Genomic DNA, 22547 nt, shown 5'->3' with positions numbered 1-22547 from the left:
AGATGGAATCAGGCTCTTTGTGGCCTTTTGTGACTGTCTGCTCTCACCCAGCGTGGTGTCTTCAAGGCTCATCCCCACCGGAGAGCGGAGAGCGTATCAGGGCTTCACTTGTCTTACGACCGCGCGGTGGGGATGGACCACGCTGCGTTGAAACATCTGCGGACAACACTTGAGTTGTTTCCGCCTCTTGGCTGCTGTGAAGAGCGCTGCTCAGAACCTCTGTGCAGAACCTCACCTACTCCTGTATCCTTCGGGTTTCTGACGAAAACTGATTCTTTGGGACTCCTGGGACTAGACCCAAACAGAAGCTGCAGCTGGTTTTGATCTCCCCCAAATCGGCCATAAAACGCTCAAGAGAAACCAGGAGGGCAAATCAGATGAGGCTTCCTCCTGGGGGCGAGGGTCTGAGGGGCTCTGAAATCTTTACATTGCAAGTTCAGTTTGTAGCCCTCTGTTCAAATGTCAACCATGGTTCCCTACTGCGCTCAGGAGAAGCCTAAGCTCCTGACGGCTGGGCCCCCGTTCCCTTTCCAGCCTCACCCTGTTCCGGCTCACTCCCACCTCAGGGCCTCTGCGCTGGCTGGTCCCTCTACCTGGAGTGTCCCCCTCCCCCTGCTGCAGCCTCTTGTCCCTCAGGGAGTCTGCCTGACCCTACTAATGTTCCTGACTCCGCACCTGCCCTGGTCACTCAGTCAGACCTTTATTTTGGGATGGTTTCTTTACTGTCTGCCTCCCTACCAACTCCCCACCCAGACGGAGGCCCATTAGGGCAGAAACTGGTTTGGCTGGCTGCCCAGCACAGCACTTGGTATACAGCAGGTGCCTATTAACGTAGGATGGAAGCAAAGAGGGCACAGGTGAGCTGGTCTCCATCCTGGCACCGTCACAGCCTTGCTGGCGTCCCTGTTCGCACAGCCCCCATCCCCAAGGCCACGCTGATAAAGCCCCTCAAACATTATTGGGCACTGCTGGCCCCGAGATCGCTTGAGATGACTCAGCACTTGCGACTGCTGTTGCCGGGGCCCCCAGGTGGGCAGGGAGTGGTCGTCCCTGGGGGCCGCCCTGAACCTCAGTCCTTCACGGAAACGCCCACGGCTGCCTGGTGGGGGGGCGGGGGCGGGCCCAGCATGGCTTCCCCTTGAGCCCATTCTGCAGCTGGGGAAACTGAGGTGAGAGTGGGGGCAGGGCACATCTGGTGACTGGCCTCACCCTGGAGCTTGCAGAGCACCAACGACCTGCTAGGTGCTTTTTACACAGGTGTTTCCTCGTGTTGTTGGTTCACAGCCGCATGAGGCAGGGAAAGATATGGTCTGGAGTATGCCCCTCACCAGAGGTCACCTGGCGGTAAGCGGCAGGGCTGGGCCTTGACCCAGGTCTCATCTGACCGCACAGTCCCACCTGATGACCTTTCGCCGCACAGGGACCTGAGAACACCAATGAGCAAGAGGACAAATGGAACAATGAATGGAGGGATGGGTGGGTGGCTGGACAGACAGGTAAACGGGTGGATCAGTGGATGGGTGAGAATGGGGCTCAGTGGCGACTGCAGGAGGTTAGTTGGGTGGGAGAGCCTGGAGCCTGGAATCCCTCCCAACTGCTCACTGGGGGCGGGGGGGGGGGGCGGGAGGGGCGGGGGGCGGGGGACGTGATCAAAAGCCAAAGCCAGCACCATGACCCTCCCTCCTAGCTCCTGGGGGCATCACACAAGGACTCCGGCCCCAGAGGAGGACGGAAACCGAGCCAGGCCACACAGCCGTGGGGAGCCGTGTCAAGCCGCCAGGGTTTTTGCCAGGACAATCCACTTTGCAGCCATTACTGAGAACCTCCTGTATGCCATGACTGGACACTGGGGACACAGGGTGCCCGAGAGAGATCAGGGGCTGCCCTTAGGGAGACCCAGGCCAGTGGAGGAGATGGAGAATATCAAATAGAAGCGCAAGACAGGTGTCAGCTGGGGGCCCAGAGAAATAAGACAGCATCGCAGCATTAGGGGAGGGCAGGGTCCCCCAGTACCTGGCACACTAGAACCAAAACAAAACCCACTGCTGTCAAGTTGATTCCAGCTCACAGCAAGCCATGTGTGTTAGAGTAAAACTATGCTCCACAGGGTTTTCTTAGCTACAATCTTTACAGAAGCAGATTGCCAGGACTTTATTCTGTGGTGCCACCAGATGGAACTGAACTGCTAGACTTTATGTTAACAACGTTGTTGTTCTTAGGTGCTGTTGAGTTGATTCCTACTCATGGCGGCCCCGTGTGACAGAGCAGAACTGTTCCATAGGGTTTCCTAGGCTGTAATCTTTACGGGAGCAGGTTGCCAAGCCCCTCTTCTTCAGAGCGGTTGGTGGGTTCAAGCCACTGATCTTTTAGTTAGCAGCCGAGGGCTTAACCATTGTGTTACCAGGGCTCCTTTTTAGATTAATAGACAATCAGAAACTCTTTGGCACCCAAGGCCCTGCCCAGCACGCAGGAGGGCTTAGTCAATGTCTGCTGTTCGACCTCGGGCCCTGTCCTGCCCTCTCTGGGCTCTGCCTCCCACGAACCCCCTCCTGGCTGCACCTGACCCTGGGGGCTCCCCGCCAGGCGGCCCTTTCGTTTCCCGTTTCCTGTCATCACTCCAGGCGGCCAGCCTTGCGGACGCAGATGCTGCAGCCGGCCCGGCAGGCTTGCAGGAAATTGGGGAACTGATTCTGGGCAGGGCAGAGACATCCGGCCACTCGGCCACCCCCCCCATTGGCCATGGTCCCTGCTCTGAACAGACACAACACCCCCCCCGCCCATGAGATATTAATAAAAACGTCTTTAAAAGCATGACACACATGTATTCGCACAGGCTGGCATCTGTGCTTCTCTAGATTTTCTGACTGCAAGGTTCCAGGGATGTTCACAGACACTAAACCCTTCTTTTTCTCTCTTGGCCAGGCATTCATGAGATCAAGGGCCACCTTGGACCATCGGTGTTCTCATTCGTGAAGTGGGTGGGATGCACAGGGGGCATTCAGGTGAGGACCAGGACAACTGAGGGAGTACGCTGTTCAGGTGGGATGGGGCGGGGCAGGGGGGCTGTCTTGGGCAGAAGAACAAGGGGGGTTGCTTGTTGTTGTCGCTGTCTACTCAATTCTGACTTTTAGTGACTCCACCTGATAGCACAGACCTGCCCCAGAGGGTTTTCTGGGCTGTAATCTTTACAGAAGCAGATCACCAGGTCTTTTCTTCTGCGGAGATGCTGGATGGGTTCAAACCGCCAACCTTTCAGTTAGCAGCCCAGTGCTTGACCGTTTCGCCACCAGGGCTGATTCAGGGTGTTGCTTACCAATCCCATTTCACAGTTGGGGAAACTGAGGCCCATGGAGTTGGGGGGGCACCAGTAGGCTGGCACTGGGGTCGCACCCATGGCAGAGAGCAGCTGAGAGAAACGTCCAGGACGACAGCATGGGGAGGGAGGTGGTCGGCACGACAACGACATGCAAATCTGGGAGCCCCCCACCACCCCTGAGCATCCCCACTGTCCGCATGGGGCCCATGTCACAGATGGAGCAACTCAGGCACAGAGAAATGACTGAAATCCAGGATCGAGCCCCTTGGCCACCTCATCAGGGCCTCGTGGGGCTGGGAGGTGCCGACAAGGTGATGCTCGGTGATACCGGTCCAAAAGCACGGACCCTGGAGGCACCAGACAAAAGCCGCCAAGGATCAAAAAGCCCCAAGTCAGGAACCTCTCTCCTCTTTAAGCAATGACACGTCTCTCGCGTCATTGCACACGGGGTCCCAGGCCCCCAGGCCTGCCCACTCCAAACCACGCATGATGTTGTTCACTGCGCCTACCAGGGGCTCTGTAACAAAACCCTGGGCCCTCGCCGCCCCGAGCCTCAGTCTCCCCAAGAACGGGGCTGAGAGTGGCCAAGGGTTCAAGGACTGTGAGCAGGGTCTGGTACTAAGGCAGTTAGAAATCCTGCCCTCAGGGCTTCCTGCGAATCTGCCCCAGGCAGCCCCAGAAGGGCTCTCCCTGCCCCCAGTGCAAATACCAACAGTCAGAGTGTTTGAGGGTCAGCCCAGCCAGCAGCAGGTATGGGGCACCCACGGGGCCGGAGCATCCTGCCCTGGCTGTGCCAACTGGGTCCTCACAGATGGGCACTTGGGGCAGACTTGGCCCACAGTCACGGCAGGAAGGAAGGGCTTACTTCCCCTCTCCCGCCCAGGCGTCAAGAGGAAGGGGCCCCAGGGGTTTAGGGCCTGGGTCCCCGCCAGAGGCTCTGCAAATCCCTGGCCAAGGGCAGTGGATAAGGACGGCCAGTGGTGTGCACAGACCCAAACACATTACATCTGCGTTCAGGCCACCTGCCTGAGGCTGAGGCCGCCAGGGCACACAGCTGGTGCCTAGTACATGCCTGTTGTTCCTTCACTAGGAGCGGACTTGAAGGCAGGTTCCGGATAAAGGGAAATTAGTGACGATGATAAAAAGCACCCCTTGAAACACTGTCCCCACTTTATAGACGAGGAAACCGAAGCAGGGCCAGGCAGAGCCTGGCTGACCTCTCCCTGCCCCATACTTGTTCCATCAACGGAATTAACAACCTCAGAAGCAACCGTACGTCCTGCCACCTTTCCAAGAATCCATGCGCCCCGTCCTGGGCGGTGGACCAGCCGGAGGGGGACAAGGAGAGGGCGGGCGGCCCAACAGCCGGGCAGGGTGCCAGCTGAGGCAAGGGCCGCCGCCAGGGGCGGGGAGCGGCGGGAGGATCCATGCCCAAGCATGCCTGTCCCACTGAGGGCTCGTGGGGCTGGGGCCAGCCGCCTGCCTCGCCCTGGGAAAAGGGCAGTTAGAGGGGAATTACAGGGTGGTGTGGTGGGGGTGCGGGGGGGCGGAGGTGCAGAGAGAAGGACAGACAAAGACATACACACAGACAGACAGGGCTTGGGCTTGGGCGCCAATCCCTCAATTAAAAGCAGGGTGACTTCGGATGGGGCACCCCTGTCCAGCCCCTCTGGGACCCTGGGCCCAGCCAGTGACTCTGGGAAAATTTATTGGGCTTTCATTAAAGGGGGGTGATCAGGACAATGATTACAGAGGGAAGGGTGGCTGGCCCCCCACCCCCTGCAGATGGGGCACTGTGCAGGGGTGGGGCCAGAAGAGCCAGAAGCTGGGCTGCAGCAGGGCCCTTGGAGCTGGGGGACCAGGGAGCCGCTGTGTCCCCACCTGACATGATCGCAAATTCAGAAGACTCCCATCCAAGGCAACGGGCTTGGCGCCCCGAGAGGTGGGGGGTTCCAGGCACAGCTGCCACGACAGTCAAGGCTGGACCAATCCCAGGACCTTCGGAGACCCCTCATGGGACAGATGAAAAAGACACATGGCCACATGCCAAGGCCTGAGGACGCTGCAGCCACGAGAGAGACCACTGGACACATGGACACCCATGTGGCCCTGAACACAGACACGCTCACAGACGTGCATATGGACACGCTGATGCCCCTGCGGACGGACAGACTGAGCACAGGGACAAGCCCAGGCACCCAGACACAGACACAAACACAGACACGCCCGCGAGATAAGGCCAGCACCCAGCCCTGTGACTCCGCCCTGTGCCTCCGAGCACCTCTCACGCAGGAAACGGGGTCACGAGAGCGGAAGTCACCTGCTTCGTTCATGGACGTGCCCGGCTGGGACAGGGCGTACACGGCAGGCACTCACTAAATACTCAGATCCAGGCGTGAACGAAGACCCTGGTGGCTGTGGTCCACTCCCATCTCGTGCCCCACCCACAAGGCAGACAGGGACCCCTGGGAAAAGCCAATCCTCAATCACCTGCCTGGGGCATGGACCTACCCAGCAGGGAAGCCAAGACCCAAGAGTCAGGGGCCTTCTCTATGATCAGAGCATCCTGGGGCCACAGCAGCAAAGACCCACACACGGCGTAGCACAAACAACTGAGATTTATTCTCCCACAGTTCCGGAGCCCAGGTCCAGATTCAGAGTGTGTGCTCCCTCAGGAGGCTCTCAGGGAGGGTCCTCCTTTGTCTCTTCCACCTGCTGATGGCTCCAGGCGTTTCCTTGGCTCCTGGCCACATCACTGCAGTCTCTGCTTCCATCATCAGGAGGCCCCTGCTCTCAGCCTCTGTGTCCAAATCTCCCTCTTCTTACAAGGACAGCAGTTACTGGCTTAAGAACCCACCCTATGGTGGTTCTGGTGAAGATTAGACCACAGCCTTCAGTGTGGATCACACCTCAACACAAAAAGAACAAAAACCCTCACCACTGGACCAACGAGCAACATCACGATAAACGGAGAAAAGATTGAAGTTGTCAAGGATTTCATTCTACTTGGATCCACAATCAACGCCCATGAAAGCAGCAGTCAAGGAATCAAAAGATGCATTGCATTGGGCAAATGTGCTACTAAAGATCTGTCTAAAGCGCTGAAAAGCAAAGATGTCACTTTAAAAACTAAGGTGCACCTGACCCAAGCCCGGTGTTTTCAATTGCCTCATATGCGTGTGAAAGCCAGACAGAGAATAAGGAAGACCAAAGGAGAACCGATGCCTTTGAATTATGGTGAAGAATACTGAATACACCATGGACTTCCAGAAGAATGAACAAATTTGTTTTGGAAGAAGTACAGCCAGAATGCTCCTTAGAAGAGAAGATGGTAAGACTTTGTCTCATATACTTTCAACATGTCATCAGGAAGGCCCAGTCCCTGGAGAAGGACATCATGCCTGGAGGGTCCGTGTAAAAGAGGAAGACCCTCATGGAGATGGACTGAGACAGTGGCTCAAACGTAACGATTCTGAGGATGGTGCAGGACTGGGCAATGTTTTGTTCTGTCATACACAGGGTCACTATGAGTCGGAGCCAACTCGACAGCACCCAGCAACAACTATGGTGGGTTCAGCAGTAGAATGCTCTCCTTCCAAGCAGGACCCAGGTTCTCTTCGCATCCAACATAACCTCACGTAGCAGTTACCACCTGTCTGTCAGTACGGGCTTGCATGTTGCTATGATGCCGAACAGATTGCAACTAAGAGACTAGGAAAAAAGGCCTGGTGATCAGCTTCTAAAAATTAGCCACTGAAAACCCTATAGACCACATCATTCCGATCCACAACCTATCACGAGAATGGCGCAGGACGGCCAGCATTTGGTTCTGTTGTGCACGGGGCTGCCACGCACCTGGGCCAACTCGATGGTGGCCAACAGCAGCTACTCAAACACGACTTTACGTCAGCTCATTACTTCCGCAAAGACCCTACTTCCAAGTAAGGTCTCATTCTGAGGTCTGGGGGGACACTGTTCAGCCAGGGACAGGTTTCTTCCTGGAATGTGGTTTCTATCTGTCCCCTTCTTCACCGTCTAGGAGGCCCCTGAGGCCGCTGCGGCTGCTGTGCACAGGACACGCACGTTGGACACTCAAAAAGTATGGGCGGCAGGCCTGCGGGAGTGGTGGGGTGCCAACTCCACACCCATCCCAGCCCCCTGCTCCCTGGTCCGGAGCACGGGACCAGCTGCGCTCCTCGCCAGAGCCTTCAATGGGCAGATTAGTTACCATTTAACCCTATGACCCCCAATTGTCCCTTGGCTGTGCGCCGCCGGACAAGCGGAGAAAGGGCGGTCTATGCCCCGCCCCTGCATGTGCCCACCCACCGGGTGCACACCCTGTGGCTGCCCCCTGACCCGGCGGGGCCTCGGGCCTGGCAACTCACGTCTCATCCTAAATGGGGGTCGCTAGGCCGTCGCAAAGGGCCAGTATCCGCTGCAGTCAGCACCCCAAATTGGCTGCCCATGGGGTAGATGCCAGCTGCCGGGGCAGCATCAGTCCCGCTCCAGTTGGAGCCAAGAAGTGGAGAATTAAGGGGCTTGGAAGGACCTGGAAATAGTCCCTTGTGTCAGGTGGGGAAACTAAGGCACAGAGAGGGTGCTGCTCAGGTCACATGGCCGGGAGGGGACAGCATTTGAACCCGGATCCCTCCATGCTCCAACCTCAGCCTGCTCCAGACCCCTCAGCGGGCAAGGGAGGCGGGTTGACCTGTGCCCACTCCAGCTGATTTTAACCACTGACCCCAAGACGCAGCTCTGTGAGCCTGCACCACGGCTAATGGTTAACCAGCTCCTCTAACAGCAAGCTCCCTGCGGCCTCCTGGAGCAGGGGCCCCACGAGATGAATAGGCCACCCCACCACAGGCATGCACGTGCTCACTAACCCTCGCCATCTACACACTTTGGCTCAGACGTGCACACAGGCTCTGCACAGACACCCCCACATCTAAACAAAGAGTCCCACAAGATGTCACCCCATCACATACACATGGGGGCACAGATACTCGGGCGGCCCCCGTGTGCAGGTTCAAGCCCACCCACTCTGCACGTGCAGATTCCAGACACATATGCTGCCACGCCACACATGGGCACACGGAAAGGCCACGTCACATAGTGGGCACCCCACATACCCAAACACACCAGGCGCCATGATGTACACACAGATACGTGAAATGACAGATGAACACAAACGACGCCGTCAGCGACGGAGCACTGCCGTTGCTGGGTGCCGTTGAGTCAGCTCCGACTCCTAGCGACCCCACGTGACAGGGTAGAACTGTCCCATAGGGCTTCCTAGGCTGTAATCTTTACAGAAGCAGACGGCCAGGCCTCCCTCCTGGGGAGCCACTGCGGGGGTTGGATCCACCAACCTTTCGGTTAGCAGCCGAGTGCTTAACCACTGTGTCACCAGGGCTCCTTAACGAAACGTTATTCAGCCACAAAGAGAAATGAAGCCCTGGTGCATGTCACAACGTGGGTGAACCTTGAAAACATCAGGCTGAGGAAAATAAGTCAGTTACAAAAGGACAAACACCGTATGATCTCAGTTATATGAGACAAGCAAACACATAGAAACCAAAGGCTATCTGTGGTTACCAGGAGGGGAAGGAGAAGCTTCGGCCCGGGGGCAACGAGGCTGGGCTCCTGGTGGTGGAACGATCTGGAAGAGGCAAGTGAGGATGGCCGCACCACGTGAAGGACACGGTCACCACACTGTATGTGGAGAAATGGTCCACACGGCGTGTTTTGTTGTGTTTTCACAATTAAAAAAAAAAAGATTTAAACTTTACAAAAAAAAAAAGTGCTGCCAGATGTATCCACACAGCCACGCACAGGAGACCCACGGACACACACACGCTCGCCTGTAACGGGGTGGGGGGCACCAAGGACACCAGTGCCCACCGCTGTGTATGTACTTATTCGTTTAGTAGGGAGTCCCTGGGTGGCAAAAACAGCTAAGCGCTCGGCTGTTAGCAGAAAGGTTGGCAGCTCAAACCCACCTAGAGGTGCCTTGGAAGAAAGACCTGGTGATCTGCTTCCGGAAGGTCACAGCCTTGAAGACCCTGTGGAGCAGTTCTGCTCTGCACACTTGGGGTCACCGTGAGCCAAGAGTGACTTGACGGGCACCAACAACAACAATCCATTTAGTATCTGGCCCAGCTCAGGATGTAGGTATTACTGCTGCCCTTATTCTGCACACAAGGAAACTGAGGCCGAGAGAGGCAAAGCAACTTGCTCAAGGTCACACAGCCCGCACACGGCAGAGCCGGGGCTCAGCCTGTTGCCAGAAGTACTGAAGATGCTCCTGCCAGACCCTGCTTGGGCGAATGCAGACCCTGGCCCGGGACCCCCCAGCCACGTGACCAAGTGCCTCACTGCGTACACGCGTACAGCCAAGTTGCGGGCCTGACCGGACGCGGCCCACCACGCCCATCCCCAGCCAGGGCGCTGAGTAGGGCGGCCACTCTGCCCCCCAGGCACCGCTCCCTGCTAGGGCCGCGTGTGTTATTAGAAAGCGCGGGGCGGGGCCGGGGCGCTTGGCAGCAGGCAGCAGGGTGGGGAGCCGGTGGTGGGTGTGGGGCCAGGCTTGGCGGTGGTGACCCGGTGGCTGAGCGGCGGGCAACAGCCCGATAAGGTTCTTCCGGCTGAGTCAGCATGGTTCCTGGTGCTGGCACGGGCCGGGAACCATGCCAGGGGCTGGTGGGTGGGCACCCTCCCCAAGTGCCATGGCCCGGCTGGTCCCATGCCAGCAGCCGCAGCGCCTTTGATGAGGCAGTGGGGAGGGCTGGGCTCCTGAGGGGCTTCCGATCCCCCTGCCCTGCCCACACACGCCACCCAGGCTCTGGTGCCTAGGAAGACACCCGGCTGGCACTGGGGACCCAGGGACCTGGCTCCTGGCCCACTCAGCAAACACTCTGCCTCCAGCACTCAAGCCAGCGCTGGGCTCTGAAGCTGCTGCCTGGCTGCCGGGCCTTTGCCCACACTGACCCTCCACCCAGAATCCCTGCATCTCTGGCCAAGTCCCAACTCACCCTTCTGTCCAGCCCCGCAGTCCCGGCCACAGCACTGGCCTCATCCACTCCTGCCTGGACCGTGGACTCCTCCATTCTCTCCCCAGCACAAGCCCCCAGAGAGGGCTCCTCCTGGCATCTCTCTCCCTCCCCAACTCCATGACTCCCCTTTAACTCCATTCCTGGGCCCACCTTTGATCTCCCCTACCGGCTTGCCCACTCTTCCCCTCCCACTTTATGAGCCAGCCACACTGCTCCAGAAGCCCTTCTCTGGCTACCTGGTGAACTCCTACACAACCTGTGAAGTCCCAGCTCCAATGCCCCATCTCTGTGCAGCCTTCCCTTCACTCCGCCTTCCTCTCTTCTAACTTCTGGTGGGAAGAGTGAGCCCCGTTTCGAGGCCTTGTGTGTATGTAAATGGATTAAGCTGTTTTGCACTTTTCTTTGTAGGGGCTCACTGGTGTCATCGGTCTCAGTCTGGCTCCCGACCCCAAAACAAGGATCTGGGCCATAGACCTTCATGACCCAAACAGCCCAGAGACAACAGTAATCGGGGTGGGGGGGCTCCCAGGCAGGGTGAGGGAAACGTCTGCCACCCCCTCCTTGAGCCCCTGCAAGTCTAACCCCACCCCTCCCCCACTGCCCCAGCGACTCCCAGGAGTGGAGGCTCTTTAGTGCAGTTGTTTATAACAGCAAAGCAACCAAAACCCCCATCAACAGAGGAAACAGAGCATCACGTTGGGGTACGACCCAGAACCAGAGACTCAGAATTCTCTGGTACAAAGGGACGGACAGACAGACAGACGGACAGATGGACAGAGGCACACTGAGGTGACAACACAGCCCATTAAACTCAGCATCTGGTGGAAGCTCTCAGCCCTCTGCAAGATCACACTTTGGAAATCGTGCAGCTTTGTAGGTGTAAATGGACTGAGAAAGGCTGATTGGCAAGGCTGGGGGTCTCAGGTCTTGTTGGAAATGTTCTATTTTTCCCCCAAGGAAAACATTCTCAAGGATACACCTGGCATCAAAAATGGGCTTAAAGTGTGTGTATGTGATTAAAAGATCTCAGTGAACCAGATTTCAGCCTGGCCTCTTGCCGAGGACGCGTGTGAGGTCTGTGGCTTCGCCTCTGCGTTGTCAGGGCTGGTGGCCGAGGCTGACACCTGATGGGCTGGGTCAGGAAGAGGCAGGGAACTACACGGGAGCCCAGGGAGGGGGTGAGGGCCGGGTCGGGTCCACACAAGGGCCAAGTGGCCTCCTGGGGCCGGCTGGGCAGATCTGCCCTCCACCTTTGTCCACACGCCAGGCACCAGTCCTGCCTGACCCAGAGGAGAGCATGGTGTCAAGACCTGCCTGTGCCTATGGCCCAGCTGACCCACCCTGGGCCACCTGCCTCCACCGAGGCCTGGTAAGGTCACCCTGCAGTCAGGCAGTGCCACATCCGAGCCCTGGCCTCCCTGTACACGGCCAAGGCTCATCCTTCCATCCTCCTGGGGCTGCTCCAGCGGGTCCTGCAGTCAAGTCCCAACTCTGACACCTTACCACGTGGCTGTAAACAAGTGGCTTGACTGCCCGTGACTCAGTATCCCCATCTGCACAATGGGGGCAAGAGTGATTACCCTCCTGGGGTCAAGACAACACATAGAAAGCACCCCACCCTGCGTGTAGTTAGGGGATGAACACCAGCCATGACTGTCACTTCCACGTCTCTGGGCTCATCTGTGAGTTCTGCGGCCTGCAGATCTTACCTCCCGACATTTAAGTCAAACCCAAACCACAGAGAGATGCCACTCCCCGCCCACCAGGATGGCGAGGACCAAGAAGTCAGGTGATAACAAGGGTTGGCAAGGATGTGGACAAATCAGAACCCTCATCCATTGCTGCTGGGGTTGTAAAACAGTGTGGTTTCTCAAACAGCTAAACCCAGAACTACCACATGACCCAGCAATTCCACTCCCAGACGTCGCCCCAAAAGGACTGAAAGCAGAGACTCAAACAGATACTTGCACACCACTGTTCACAGCAGTGCTGCTCACAATAGCCAAAAGGTGGAAAACAACCCACGTGCCCATCGACGGATGAACGTGTGAACAAAGTGTGGTCCATCCACAGGATGCAATATTAAAAAAAAAAAAAACCCATTGCTGTTGAGTCGATTCCCACTCATAGCGACCCTACAGGACACAGCAGAACTGCCCCGTAGGGTTTCCAAGGAACTCCTGGTGGATTCGAACTGCTGGCCTTTTGGTTAGCAGCCGTAGCTCTTAACCACTGCGCCACCAGGGTTTCCGGATGGAATATTACTCAGTCATAGAAAGGAATAAAGCTCAGATACATACTACAACGTGGATAAACCTTGAAAACATGTGCAGTGAAAGAAGCCAGACATAAAAAGCCACACCGTACACGACTCCATTTATATGACCTGTCCGAAAGTAGATGGGTGGGTGCCGAGGGCAGGGCACGATGCGGGGGGCGGGGGGGTTCCTTTTAGGGTGACGAAATATCCTTGAGTTAAATTATGGTTTATAGTTTATAAATTACGGCTGCACACATCTGTGAATATACTAAAAACCGCTGACTTATAAATCAGTTACCTACACTGACTTAAATTAACGGATGAATTACATGGTACGTGAACTACATCTCAATAGTGCTGTTTTTAAAACCTCAACATGTATTTGAATTATTGATACTAAAGACTGAAATTCTTAAGCGGCTGAAGATCAAGGATTAAGAGCCTACAGTTGAGCGACTCAAACAGATACAGGTTCACTGATGTTCACAGGAGCACTGCTCACAGGAGCCAAAAGGTGGAAACAGCCCAGCGTCCATCAACACAGGACGCACAAACACGATTTGGTCCATCCACACAGAAATTATTATTCAGCCATAAAGAGAGATGAAGCCTGACACACGCTATGACATGGATGGAACTTGAAAACATGATGCTCAGTGAAATAAGTCAGACGCATAAGGACAAACGCTGTCCCGGGCCACTTGTATGAAATGTCCAGCAGAGACAAACACACGTGGAGACCAACGGTCGTTAGTGGTCCCCAGGGGCGGGGAGAGGCAGGAATGGGGAGTGATTTCATCGGTTCGGGTGATGGCAGTTTTTGGAGCCAGAAAGTGGCGATGGCTGCTCGACGCAGGGAACAGAATTAACGTAGCACTCGAAAACGGTTAAGATGGCAATTTTTTTGTTGTATCTACTTTGCCATGATAAAAATTTTAACAACAGAAAGGAGAGAAAAGTGCCTGTAGATGGATCCCACATGGTCACATTCTAGAGCCTACGAGCAGCGCGTGAGACAGGAGATCGTCGGCCCCCTGGCAACCCCCAGACCTGTGGCTGATGGGATTTCTCGGCTGCTGAGGGTTTGCGGGCGGAAGTCAGCCCTGGGCCCTGCCAAGACCAGGAGGGAAGGGGCAGGGACCGTGCCAAGTGGGCGGCCAGCCGGGATTGCCACGTGCCAGGAAGGGGGTGGGGCGACGCCAGTGTCAACACGGCCTGACATCTGCTGGCTGACTGGGCCAGGCACTGTTGACATTGGTAGTGCAGGTGCTGGCCCAGCTGGGCAGGACGGCGGTGCTGGCAGCTAGCCCAGCCACAGACAAGCCCGGAATAAAATCCCAGAACCACAGGCAGGTACCTCGGCCACCCACAACCCTCCCTTGGCCTCTAAACCCACGTCCCGCGAGACCCGGCCTGGTGCGGTCTTGCCCGAGGCACAAGTGAAGCTGATCCTACCTCAGGGCCTTTGCACAGCTGTTTCCTCCACCTGGAGCAGACGGCTGGCTCCTTTTTGCCATGTAAGTTGTTATCGTTAGGTGCCATGAGTCAGTTCCGACCGATAGTGACCCCAAGTAAAACAGAACAAAACACTGCCCAGTCCTGTGCCATCCTCACAATCGGTATGCTCGAGCCCGTTGTCGCAGCCACTGTGTCAGTCCATCTCCTTGAGGATCTTCCTCTTTTTCGCTGACCCTCTACCTTACCCAGCATGATATCCTCCTCCAGGGACTGATCCCTCCTGACAACATGTCCAAAGTATGTGAGACGCAGCCTCACCACCCTTGCTTCTAAGGAGCATTCTGATTGTACTTCTTCCAAGACAGATTTGTTCGTTCTTTTGGCAGCCCAGGGTGTATTCAATATTCTTCGCCAACACCACAATTCAAAGGCGTCAGCTCTTCTTCAGTCTGGCATGCAAATGAGGCGACTGAAAACACCATGGCTCAAGTCAGGTGCATTTAGTCCTCAAGGTGACACCTTTGCTTTTCAACACTTTAAAGAGGTCTCCTGCAGCAGGTGTGCCCAACTGAATGCTTCCTTTGATTTCTTGACTTGCTTGCATAGGTGTTGTTTGTGGATCCAAGTAAAATGAAATCCTTGACTTCAGTCTTTTTTCCGTTTATCATGATGTTGCTCGTTGATCCAGTCGTGAGGATTTTTGTTTTATGTTGAGCTGCACTCCATACTGAAGGCTGTGGTCTTTGATCTTCATCAGTAAGTGCTTCAAGTCCTCTTCACTTTCAGCAAGCAAGGTTGGATCATCTGCATAACGCAGGCCGTTAATGAGTCTTCGGAAACCCTGGTGGTATAGTGGTAAGTGCTACAGCTGCTAACCAAAAGGTCAGCAGTTCGAATCCATCAAGTGCTCCTTGGAAACTCTATGGGGCAGTTCTACTCCGTCCTATAGGGTCGCTACGAGTCGGAATCAACTCGACAGCAATGGGTTTGGTTTTGGTTTCTTAATGAGTCTTCCTCCAATCCTGATGCCCCGTTCTTCATATTTTAGCTTCTCGTACTGTTTGTTCAGCATACAGATTAAATGGGTACGGTGAAAGAATACAACCCTGACACACGCCTTTCCTGACTTTAAACCAATCAGTATCCCCTTGTTCTGTCCGAACAACCACCTCTTGATCTATGTAAAGGTTCCTCATGAGCACAATGAAGTGTTCTGGAATTCCCATTCTTCGCCGTGTTATCCATAATTTGTTGTGATCCACACAGTCGAATGCCTTTGCATAGTCAATAACACACAGGTAAACATCCTTCTGGTATTCTCTGCTTTCAGCCAGGATCCACCTGACATCAGCAATGATATCCCTGGTTCCACGTCCTCTTCTGAAACCAGCCCGAATTTCTGGCAGTTCCCTGTTGATATACTGCTGCAGCCGTTTTTGAATGACCGTCAGCAGAATTTTGCTTGCGTGCGATATTAATGATATTGTTCTATGATTTCCACATTCAGTTGGATCGCCTTTCTAGGCAATAGGCATAAATACGGATCTCTTCCAGTCAGTTGGCCAGGAAGCTGTCTTCCATATTTCTTGGCATAGACAAGTGAGCACCTCCAGCGCTGCATCCATTTGTTGAAACATCTCAGTTGGTATTCCGTCAGTTCCTGGAGCCTTGTTTTTTGCCAATGCCTTCAGAGCATCTTGGACTTCTTCCTTCAGTACCATCGGTTCCTGATCATATGCCACCTCTTGAAATGGTTGAATATCAACCAATTCTTTTTGGTATAGCGGCTCTGTGTATTCCTTCCACCTTATTTTAATATTTTCTGCATCGTTTAATATTTTCCCCATAGAATCCTTCACTACTCCAAGTTGAGGCTTGAACTTTTTCTTCAGTTCTTTCAGATTGAGAAATGCCAAACAAGTTCTCTTTTAGTCTTCCATCTCCAGCTCTTTGCACGTGTCATTATAACACTTTACTTTGTTTTCTCGAGCCACCCTTTGAAATCTTCTGTTCAGTTCTTTTACTTCATCAAGTCTTCCTTTTGCTTTAGCTGCTGGACGTTCGAGAGTAAGTTTGAGAGTCTCCTCTGACATCCGTCTTGGTCTTTTCTTTCTCTCCTGTATTTTACATGACCTTTTGGTCTCTTCATGGATGATGTCCTTGATGTCATTCCACAACTCGTCTAGTCTTCAGTCACTAGTGTCCAATGCGTCAAATCTATTCCTGAGATGGTCTCCAAATTCAGGTGGGATATACTCAAGGTCGTACTTTGGCTCTCCACGACTTGTTCTAATTTTCTTCAGTTTCAACTTGAACCTGCATATGAGTAATTGATGGTCTGTTCCACAGTCAGTCCCTTTTCCACCGTCTCTTTCTACAGATGTAGTCGATTTGATTCCTATGTGTTCCATCGGCCGAGGTCCATGCATATAGTCACCATTCGTGTTGTTGAAAAAAGGTATCCGCAATAAAGAAGTCGTTGATCTTGCGAAGTTGTATCATTGGATCTCCGGCATCGTTTCTATCACCGAGGCCACATTTTCCAACTACTGATCCTTCTTTGTTTCCAACTTTGGCATTCCAATCACCAAAAATTATCAATGCATCCTGACTGCGTGTCTGTCAGTCTGTTGTACCGTGGGGGCTTGCGTGTTGCTGTGATGCCGGAAGCTATGCCACTGGTATTCAGACACCAGCAGGGTCACCCATGATGCCATATAAGGCTTGGCCCAAATGTCCCCTCCATAAGGGCCTCCTCAGCTTCTCCAGCTCAAGATGCCAGATGCCGTTTTGTCACTCCGACTGCCTTACTGTTGTTGTTGGTAGGTTATATGGCTTTGAATCAGACTCATGGTGACCCCGTGTGTGCGGAACGGAACGGCTCCACAGGGTTTCTAAGGCTGTGACCTTCCAGAAGCAGATAACCAGGCCTGTCTTCCCAGGCACCTCTGGGTGGGTTTACACCGCCAGCCCTTCAGATAATACCGAGCACTTAACTGTGTGTGACACCCAGGGACTCCTGTCTTATTATCACTTGTCCACTTGCTCATTGACTAATCTTTTCTATCCCAAAACACCAGCTCCCCAGGGCAGGTGTCAGGTTGTTCTGCTGGCAGCTGTGTGTCCCACATGGGGAAACAGCACCCAATCAGTGCTCTTTAGATGTGGACAGACTGACTGCTGACTCTGAGGAGTCCCTGCCCCGCTCTGGCCTCAGTTTCCCCATTTCAGCTTCTCACTGCAGAAAGGCCCCCAGGTAGCCCCCTAGGCGGTGCGACAATGACCCAAGGCAGCCGAGACACCATTATCATGCCCCAGACAAGGGGGATAACGGCTCCCGGCAGCCTGCGCCTCCCTGGGCCTTTGTTCCCGACATACCGAGGGCTCCGGGGTCAGGGCACCTGATCCCTCATCCACCCCGTCCCTCCCGCCTGGCCTGGCCACCCAAAAAATCCCCCATCAGCGATGGACTCGGGATCAGAGGCGCCTGGGCAGGCGTGGCTGCAGCAGGGGGTAGGGAGTCTTACTGGCTTCTGACCCCACGGGAGCCAGTTTAGCCTCACCCCTCTCTCTGGGCCAGGCTGCAGCCCTGCAGGGTTGAGGTGTCTGTTGGCTTCAGCACCCCAGCCTGGGGCTCCCTGAGGGCTGGGTCCAGGTAGATAGTGAATATCTGGTGAATAAATAAAAATACCTTGTTCTCCAAACTGCTAATTTCTGCTATTTTACACCCAAAGATGTCAGGAGCTTGGTGCCTGGAGGCCCTCCCCCAACACGCTGAACCTCAGTTTTCTCATCTGCACAATGGGGTGAGCAGCAGCCCATGAGCTCAAGCGACTCCTTTCACGGAGGGAAACCGAGGCAACATGGAGCAGGTGGGGCCCATGGATGCCAGGTGACCCTGAGCACCAGCTCAGGCCGATCCCCACATGCAGGGACACGGCGTCCTGCCTGGAGCCCCTCAGGCCAAGCGTGGGGTGTGGCTGATTACACCGTAAAGGAGCCAGTGCTGAGGGGTGACGTCTGCTGGCTGCCAGCCCCTCCACCGGCACCTCTGCCTGAGTCGGGATCTGAGCCGGCGGGAAGGCTGCCCCACCCTGCCAGGGGCTGTCTCAGCAGCTCCCAGACGGGAAGGCGGGCTGGGGCTGGGGTGGGGGGATGAGTCCTTCCTGGGCCCCTGCCAGAAGCTCTCATCCTGCCTGGGCGCCTTCGCCCAAGCTGCCTCTCCACCGAGAGCACGCTCCTCTGACCGCCAAGACCCCACTGCTCCCCCACGCACCCACAGCGCGCCCCTCACTCTGCGGGTCCAGTTCTTTCTTTTCTGTTGTTGTACGTGGGGTCACCATGAGCCGGAACCTGCATGACCACACCCAACAAGATCTGATACACATCACCACGTGGGTGAACTCAAACACATGCAAAGTGAAATAAGTCAGACAGAAAAAGACAAGGGTGACTAAAACGTCTAGAAAAGGCAAACGCGTAGAGGCAGAAAGTAGGTTAGTTACAGGGGCTCGGGGAAGGGGAGTTATTGGAGAGTACCGGGGTTACTGCTTAAGGAGGGCAGTTTCCTTCCTTTTTTCCCCCTCCCTCCGTTTGCCTGTTGGAGCCTTTTGCCCAGTTTTCCCTACGAGGTTGTCTTTTTCATTATTGATTCGTGTTGTTAGCCGCCGGCCAGTTAATTCAGACTTACGGTGATCCCGTGTGACAGAGTAGAACCACCCCTCAGGGTTTTCAATGTGGCGACCTTTTGGAAGCAGACCGCCAGGCCTATCTTCTGAGGTGCCTCATGGTGAGTTCAAGCCACCAACCTTTCGGCTGCTAGGCAAACGCTTAACCGTTCGCACCACCGAGGCGCCCAACGTTGACTTGTGGTAACTTTTAATAAATTCTGGATACGAATCCCTTGCTGGTGATATATGTGGGCGAATACCCTCCCCACTCACTTTTTTCTTTATCGTGCTTTATGTGAACGCTGGTCCAGTTTTTAACTCTAACCTTTTTCCGGGATGTCCTCACCAATGAACCAACCACCACATCCCGAGGCAACTTGTGGCCATTTCTCAGAGGCACCTACTGAGGCTCAGTGAGAGGAAGCCTCCAGGACAGGGACTAGTACTCGGCCATTCCCGGAAAGCATCCCTCCCAGGAAGAAGAGTCTCAGAGGATTCTGGAAACCCAGATTCCTGAAAGGCTGCCCCAGGCGGCACACACATGCCAGCGGGTCCACAGCCCGGGCCTTCCGGAGCACCCTGCCCTGGGAGCCTGCTGAGGCTCCATCCCGGGCCAGGAGGTTCCCGCACTGCGTGGAAGTCCGGCAGGGCCCAGCTGCCCAAGGCTGGGATGCAGCCCCACACATGCCCATCTGGTTCCCATCTGCCCAGCCCAGCGGCTGACTTCAAAGGCTGCCCCGCCCGGCCACTTCCTCTGTCCTGGCCGCCTGCAGGGAGAGGGCCCTGCGCTAGCTTCCTCCTGCCCCTCCCACAGCCTGGGGAGTCCTCTGCCAGGCCTGGGGGCTTCGTCCACTGCTCAGGACCCCTGAGACCCCGGCTGGCCCAGCCTTAACTGCCCACCACAAGTCTCCCCTACAACCACATTAAGTCAGTCACTTGGCGTCCCAGAGGCGGCCGCCGGGGGCCAGCACCACCACGTGTCCCCAGCCTCCCGTCAGCATCAGGGAGCGGTTGGACTTTGCACGACGCCAACGCAGTCACCGCCTGCTCGAGCCCCCACGGCGCCTGCTAACCTCAGCACACCGGACCCCGCGCTGCGTCCACAAGGATCTGTCAGCACGCCGCCTGGCCCCCACCTCTCCCGCCTTGCTGCCTGTCTGCCGTCTTCACCGACAATATTCTGCAAACACACCTGGCGCGGTCCAGCCTCCTGGCCTTTGCCCACGTTGTTCCCTCCTTTCTGGAACTCCTTTCCCGCCTTCTCCACCTGCAGCCCTGCCTGTCCATCCGTCATTACTTGAGAGGCCCTGGGGGTACATTGGAGCACCCCCAAGCTGCCACCGCTAGGCTCCAGTTCCCCCATGCACTGAACAGCCACCCACCCCACCCAAAGGAGTCCTGGGTGGGGCCGCCACAGGGTCCCCAGCACCCGGCGTGGTGGTAGTGCACAGCAGACGCCAGCCAACTTCCAGGGCCCTGGCCATCACCCACGACCCACCTGCTTAAACTGCTCCTCGTAGGTCCAATCCCCGTGATCCGGCGGCTGCAGTGGGGGTGCCACTTGGGAGGCCCCCCCGGGGTGGCCCGGGCCTGGCCCCTGGCGCTCCTGGCCGCCCAGTGTCCGGGGTACACCGTCACCACGGAAGGGCTGAGGCAGCTGCGCCTTTCGGTGGAACAAGGCACCTGAGCTGATACTGGTGGGGCCCGGGGGGCCCAGCCCTTCCTCTTCATCATCTTCCTCGTCTTCATAGTCATCCTCTTCATCCTCGTCCTCCTCTGCCAGGTCTTCCTCGAGCTCCTCCTCCTCCTCCCACGTCTGCTTCCTGCATGGGCAGAGTCCGGGAGTCAGGGAAAACGGGGGTATCAAGCCCCCACCAGCTCAGGCTACAGAGAGCGCCACACGCAGCCCCTGGCTTAGCGCACTGGTGGCACTTTTTCTGTCCCCGATTCGCCCAGGACAACCCAAGCTGCCCTTGGGCAGAAACCCCAGCCCCTGCCAGCCTATCAAGCTCGCCTCCATCCCTTGCTCCACTCCCGCCACACGGCCTTCCTGGCTGGGTCCTGGAGATGCCAAGCTCATTTCTGCCACAGGACCTTTGCACAGGCAGCTGCTACACCAAGCACAGCACTCCCCACTCCTCCTCACCCTCTGCAGGGCTGTCACCCCCCCCAAGGAGATCCCTGTCATCTCTATCTAAGGGTAACCCCGACCCCAGCCACCCCCCACCACAACACCTCTGCTTGATTTTCTCAGTAGCCCACATCAAAATCTGCAACTACTCCTCTTTGCTTGTTACATGTTCCCTCAGAAAAATGTGGGCTCCATGAGACCACTGGGTCTCCCCAGCTGCCAGCACAGACACGGGGGGTGAGGGAGGCACACTGACAAACCAGTCCACACACACTCTCACGGGGCCCTGACCTGAGCCTATCCACAAGGGCTGCAGGGTGGTCACTGGCTCCAAGTGGCTGGTTCAACATAAATCAAGTAACATAAGATTTAAAATTCAATTTTTCGGTCACAATGGGCACCTTTCAGATGATCAGCAGCCACATGTGGCTGCTGTATTGGACGGCACAGACAAGGGAGGGCATTCCCAACTTTCGTAAAGTTCGACCAGATTTCACTGCCCTTGGTAGTCAGCCCCAGGGGTGTGGGGGTTGTGTCTGGTTCACCGCTGTGCCAGGGCACAACCACTCAAGCCCCCATTTACAGGCGACCTGGTTAAGCCTCTAAGAAGGCAACATCCCCCAGGCCCCCCTGGATGCCTCCTGATGTCCTCGGATACCCCCCGACGCCCCTAGACACCTCGGATGTCCCTGGACACCCCCAGACGCCCTCAGACACTCCAAGATGCCCCTGGATACTCCCATACACCCCTAGATGCCCCCAGACACCCTGGACACCCCCAGATGCCCCAGCCCCAACTCACATGTCCTCATCGGAGCCCACATCCTCAAAGTGCCCGTCCCCTTCATCGTGTCCCAGCCCTTCCCTGCCTCGGCCAGGCGGGGCAGGTGAGCCTGGCGCCCCCTCCACGGCTGCTGTGTCCTCGTCCTCAGAGCCCGGGGGTTCATCCTCAGAGCCGCCACTGGGGCTGGGTGGATGTCCGAGGCCCGCAGCAGCGGCCCGCATTGCGGCCAGCGCGGCCATCTGTGCACGTTGTATTCGGCTGCTCTCGGGCTCCCTGTCCTCGTCCAGGGGGCCAGCACGGGCCCGGGCCGGGGGGCCGGCGGGGGGCTCGGGTGGTGGCTGCTGCCGGGCCTCTAGCTCTTGGCGGGCACGCTGCTGGCGCTGCAGCAGGGTCTCCATGACGGCCTGCAGCTTCATGGCCCTGCGGGGCGGGCCCCGGGCACCGGGGGCGGGCGGCGGGGGCGGCCCCTGCGGGGAGGGGGCCCGGCCGCACTGCAGCGTGGGGGCCGCGGGGGAGCCGGGGCAGTGCAGGGTGGCGGGGGGTGGGGGCGGGGGCCGCCGGACTCAGGCCTAGGGCTGGCGGGGCATGCCAGCAGCACAGGGGTCCCTCCTTGTCACGCCGGGCAGAGAGGGGCAGCAGGGGCCCGGCTCATTCACGTGTTTGCAGAAAACCTGGGAGACAGCAAGACAGCGGGTCAGGGAGCACTGGCCTCCTCCAGCCCCATCCTTCCCAAAAGTCAGCCCACTGAGGCCACCAAGAAAATCCCTTCACAGCCTTCCCCAGAGGTGCAAACCTGGCAGCCTTCCTGGTGGGGGAGGAGCACACTCTCCCCATCTGCCCCCTCTGGCCCAGGAAGGGGGTCACTCTGCACGGGAC

At 56.5% G+C, this 22547-nt stretch overlaps 1 protein-coding gene across 2 annotated transcripts in view; it reads right to left on the bottom strand.

Annotated features, from left to right (window-relative positions):
- Positions 1-22123, bottom strand: part of ARID3A (AT-rich interaction domain 3A) — a 40795-nt gene extending 18672 nt beyond the window's left edge. For both annotated transcript variants that reach the window (XM_064280049.1, XM_064280050.1), the window contains exons 1-2: positions 21690-22123; positions 20255-20579 (exon numbers count right to left, since the gene is read on the bottom strand). In XM_064280049.1, coding sequence (XP_064136119.1) covers positions 20255-20579; positions 21690-22087 — 723 coding nt within the window. In that variant the 5' untranslated portion in view covers positions 22088-22123. The remainder of the gene's footprint in view (positions 1-20254; positions 20580-21689) is intronic.
- Between the last annotated feature and the right edge of the window lie 424 nt (positions 22124-22547).

Source organism: Loxodonta africana, chromosome 3, assembly GCF_030014295.1.
Source record: "Loxodonta africana isolate mLoxAfr1 chromosome 3, mLoxAfr1.hap2, whole genome shotgun sequence".
Classification (NCBI taxonomy): Eukaryota; Metazoa; Chordata; class Mammalia; order Proboscidea; family Elephantidae; genus Loxodonta; species Loxodonta africana.
The sequence above is the reverse complement of the archived record's forward strand: the minus strand, read 5'-3'. Positions and strand labels throughout refer to the sequence as shown.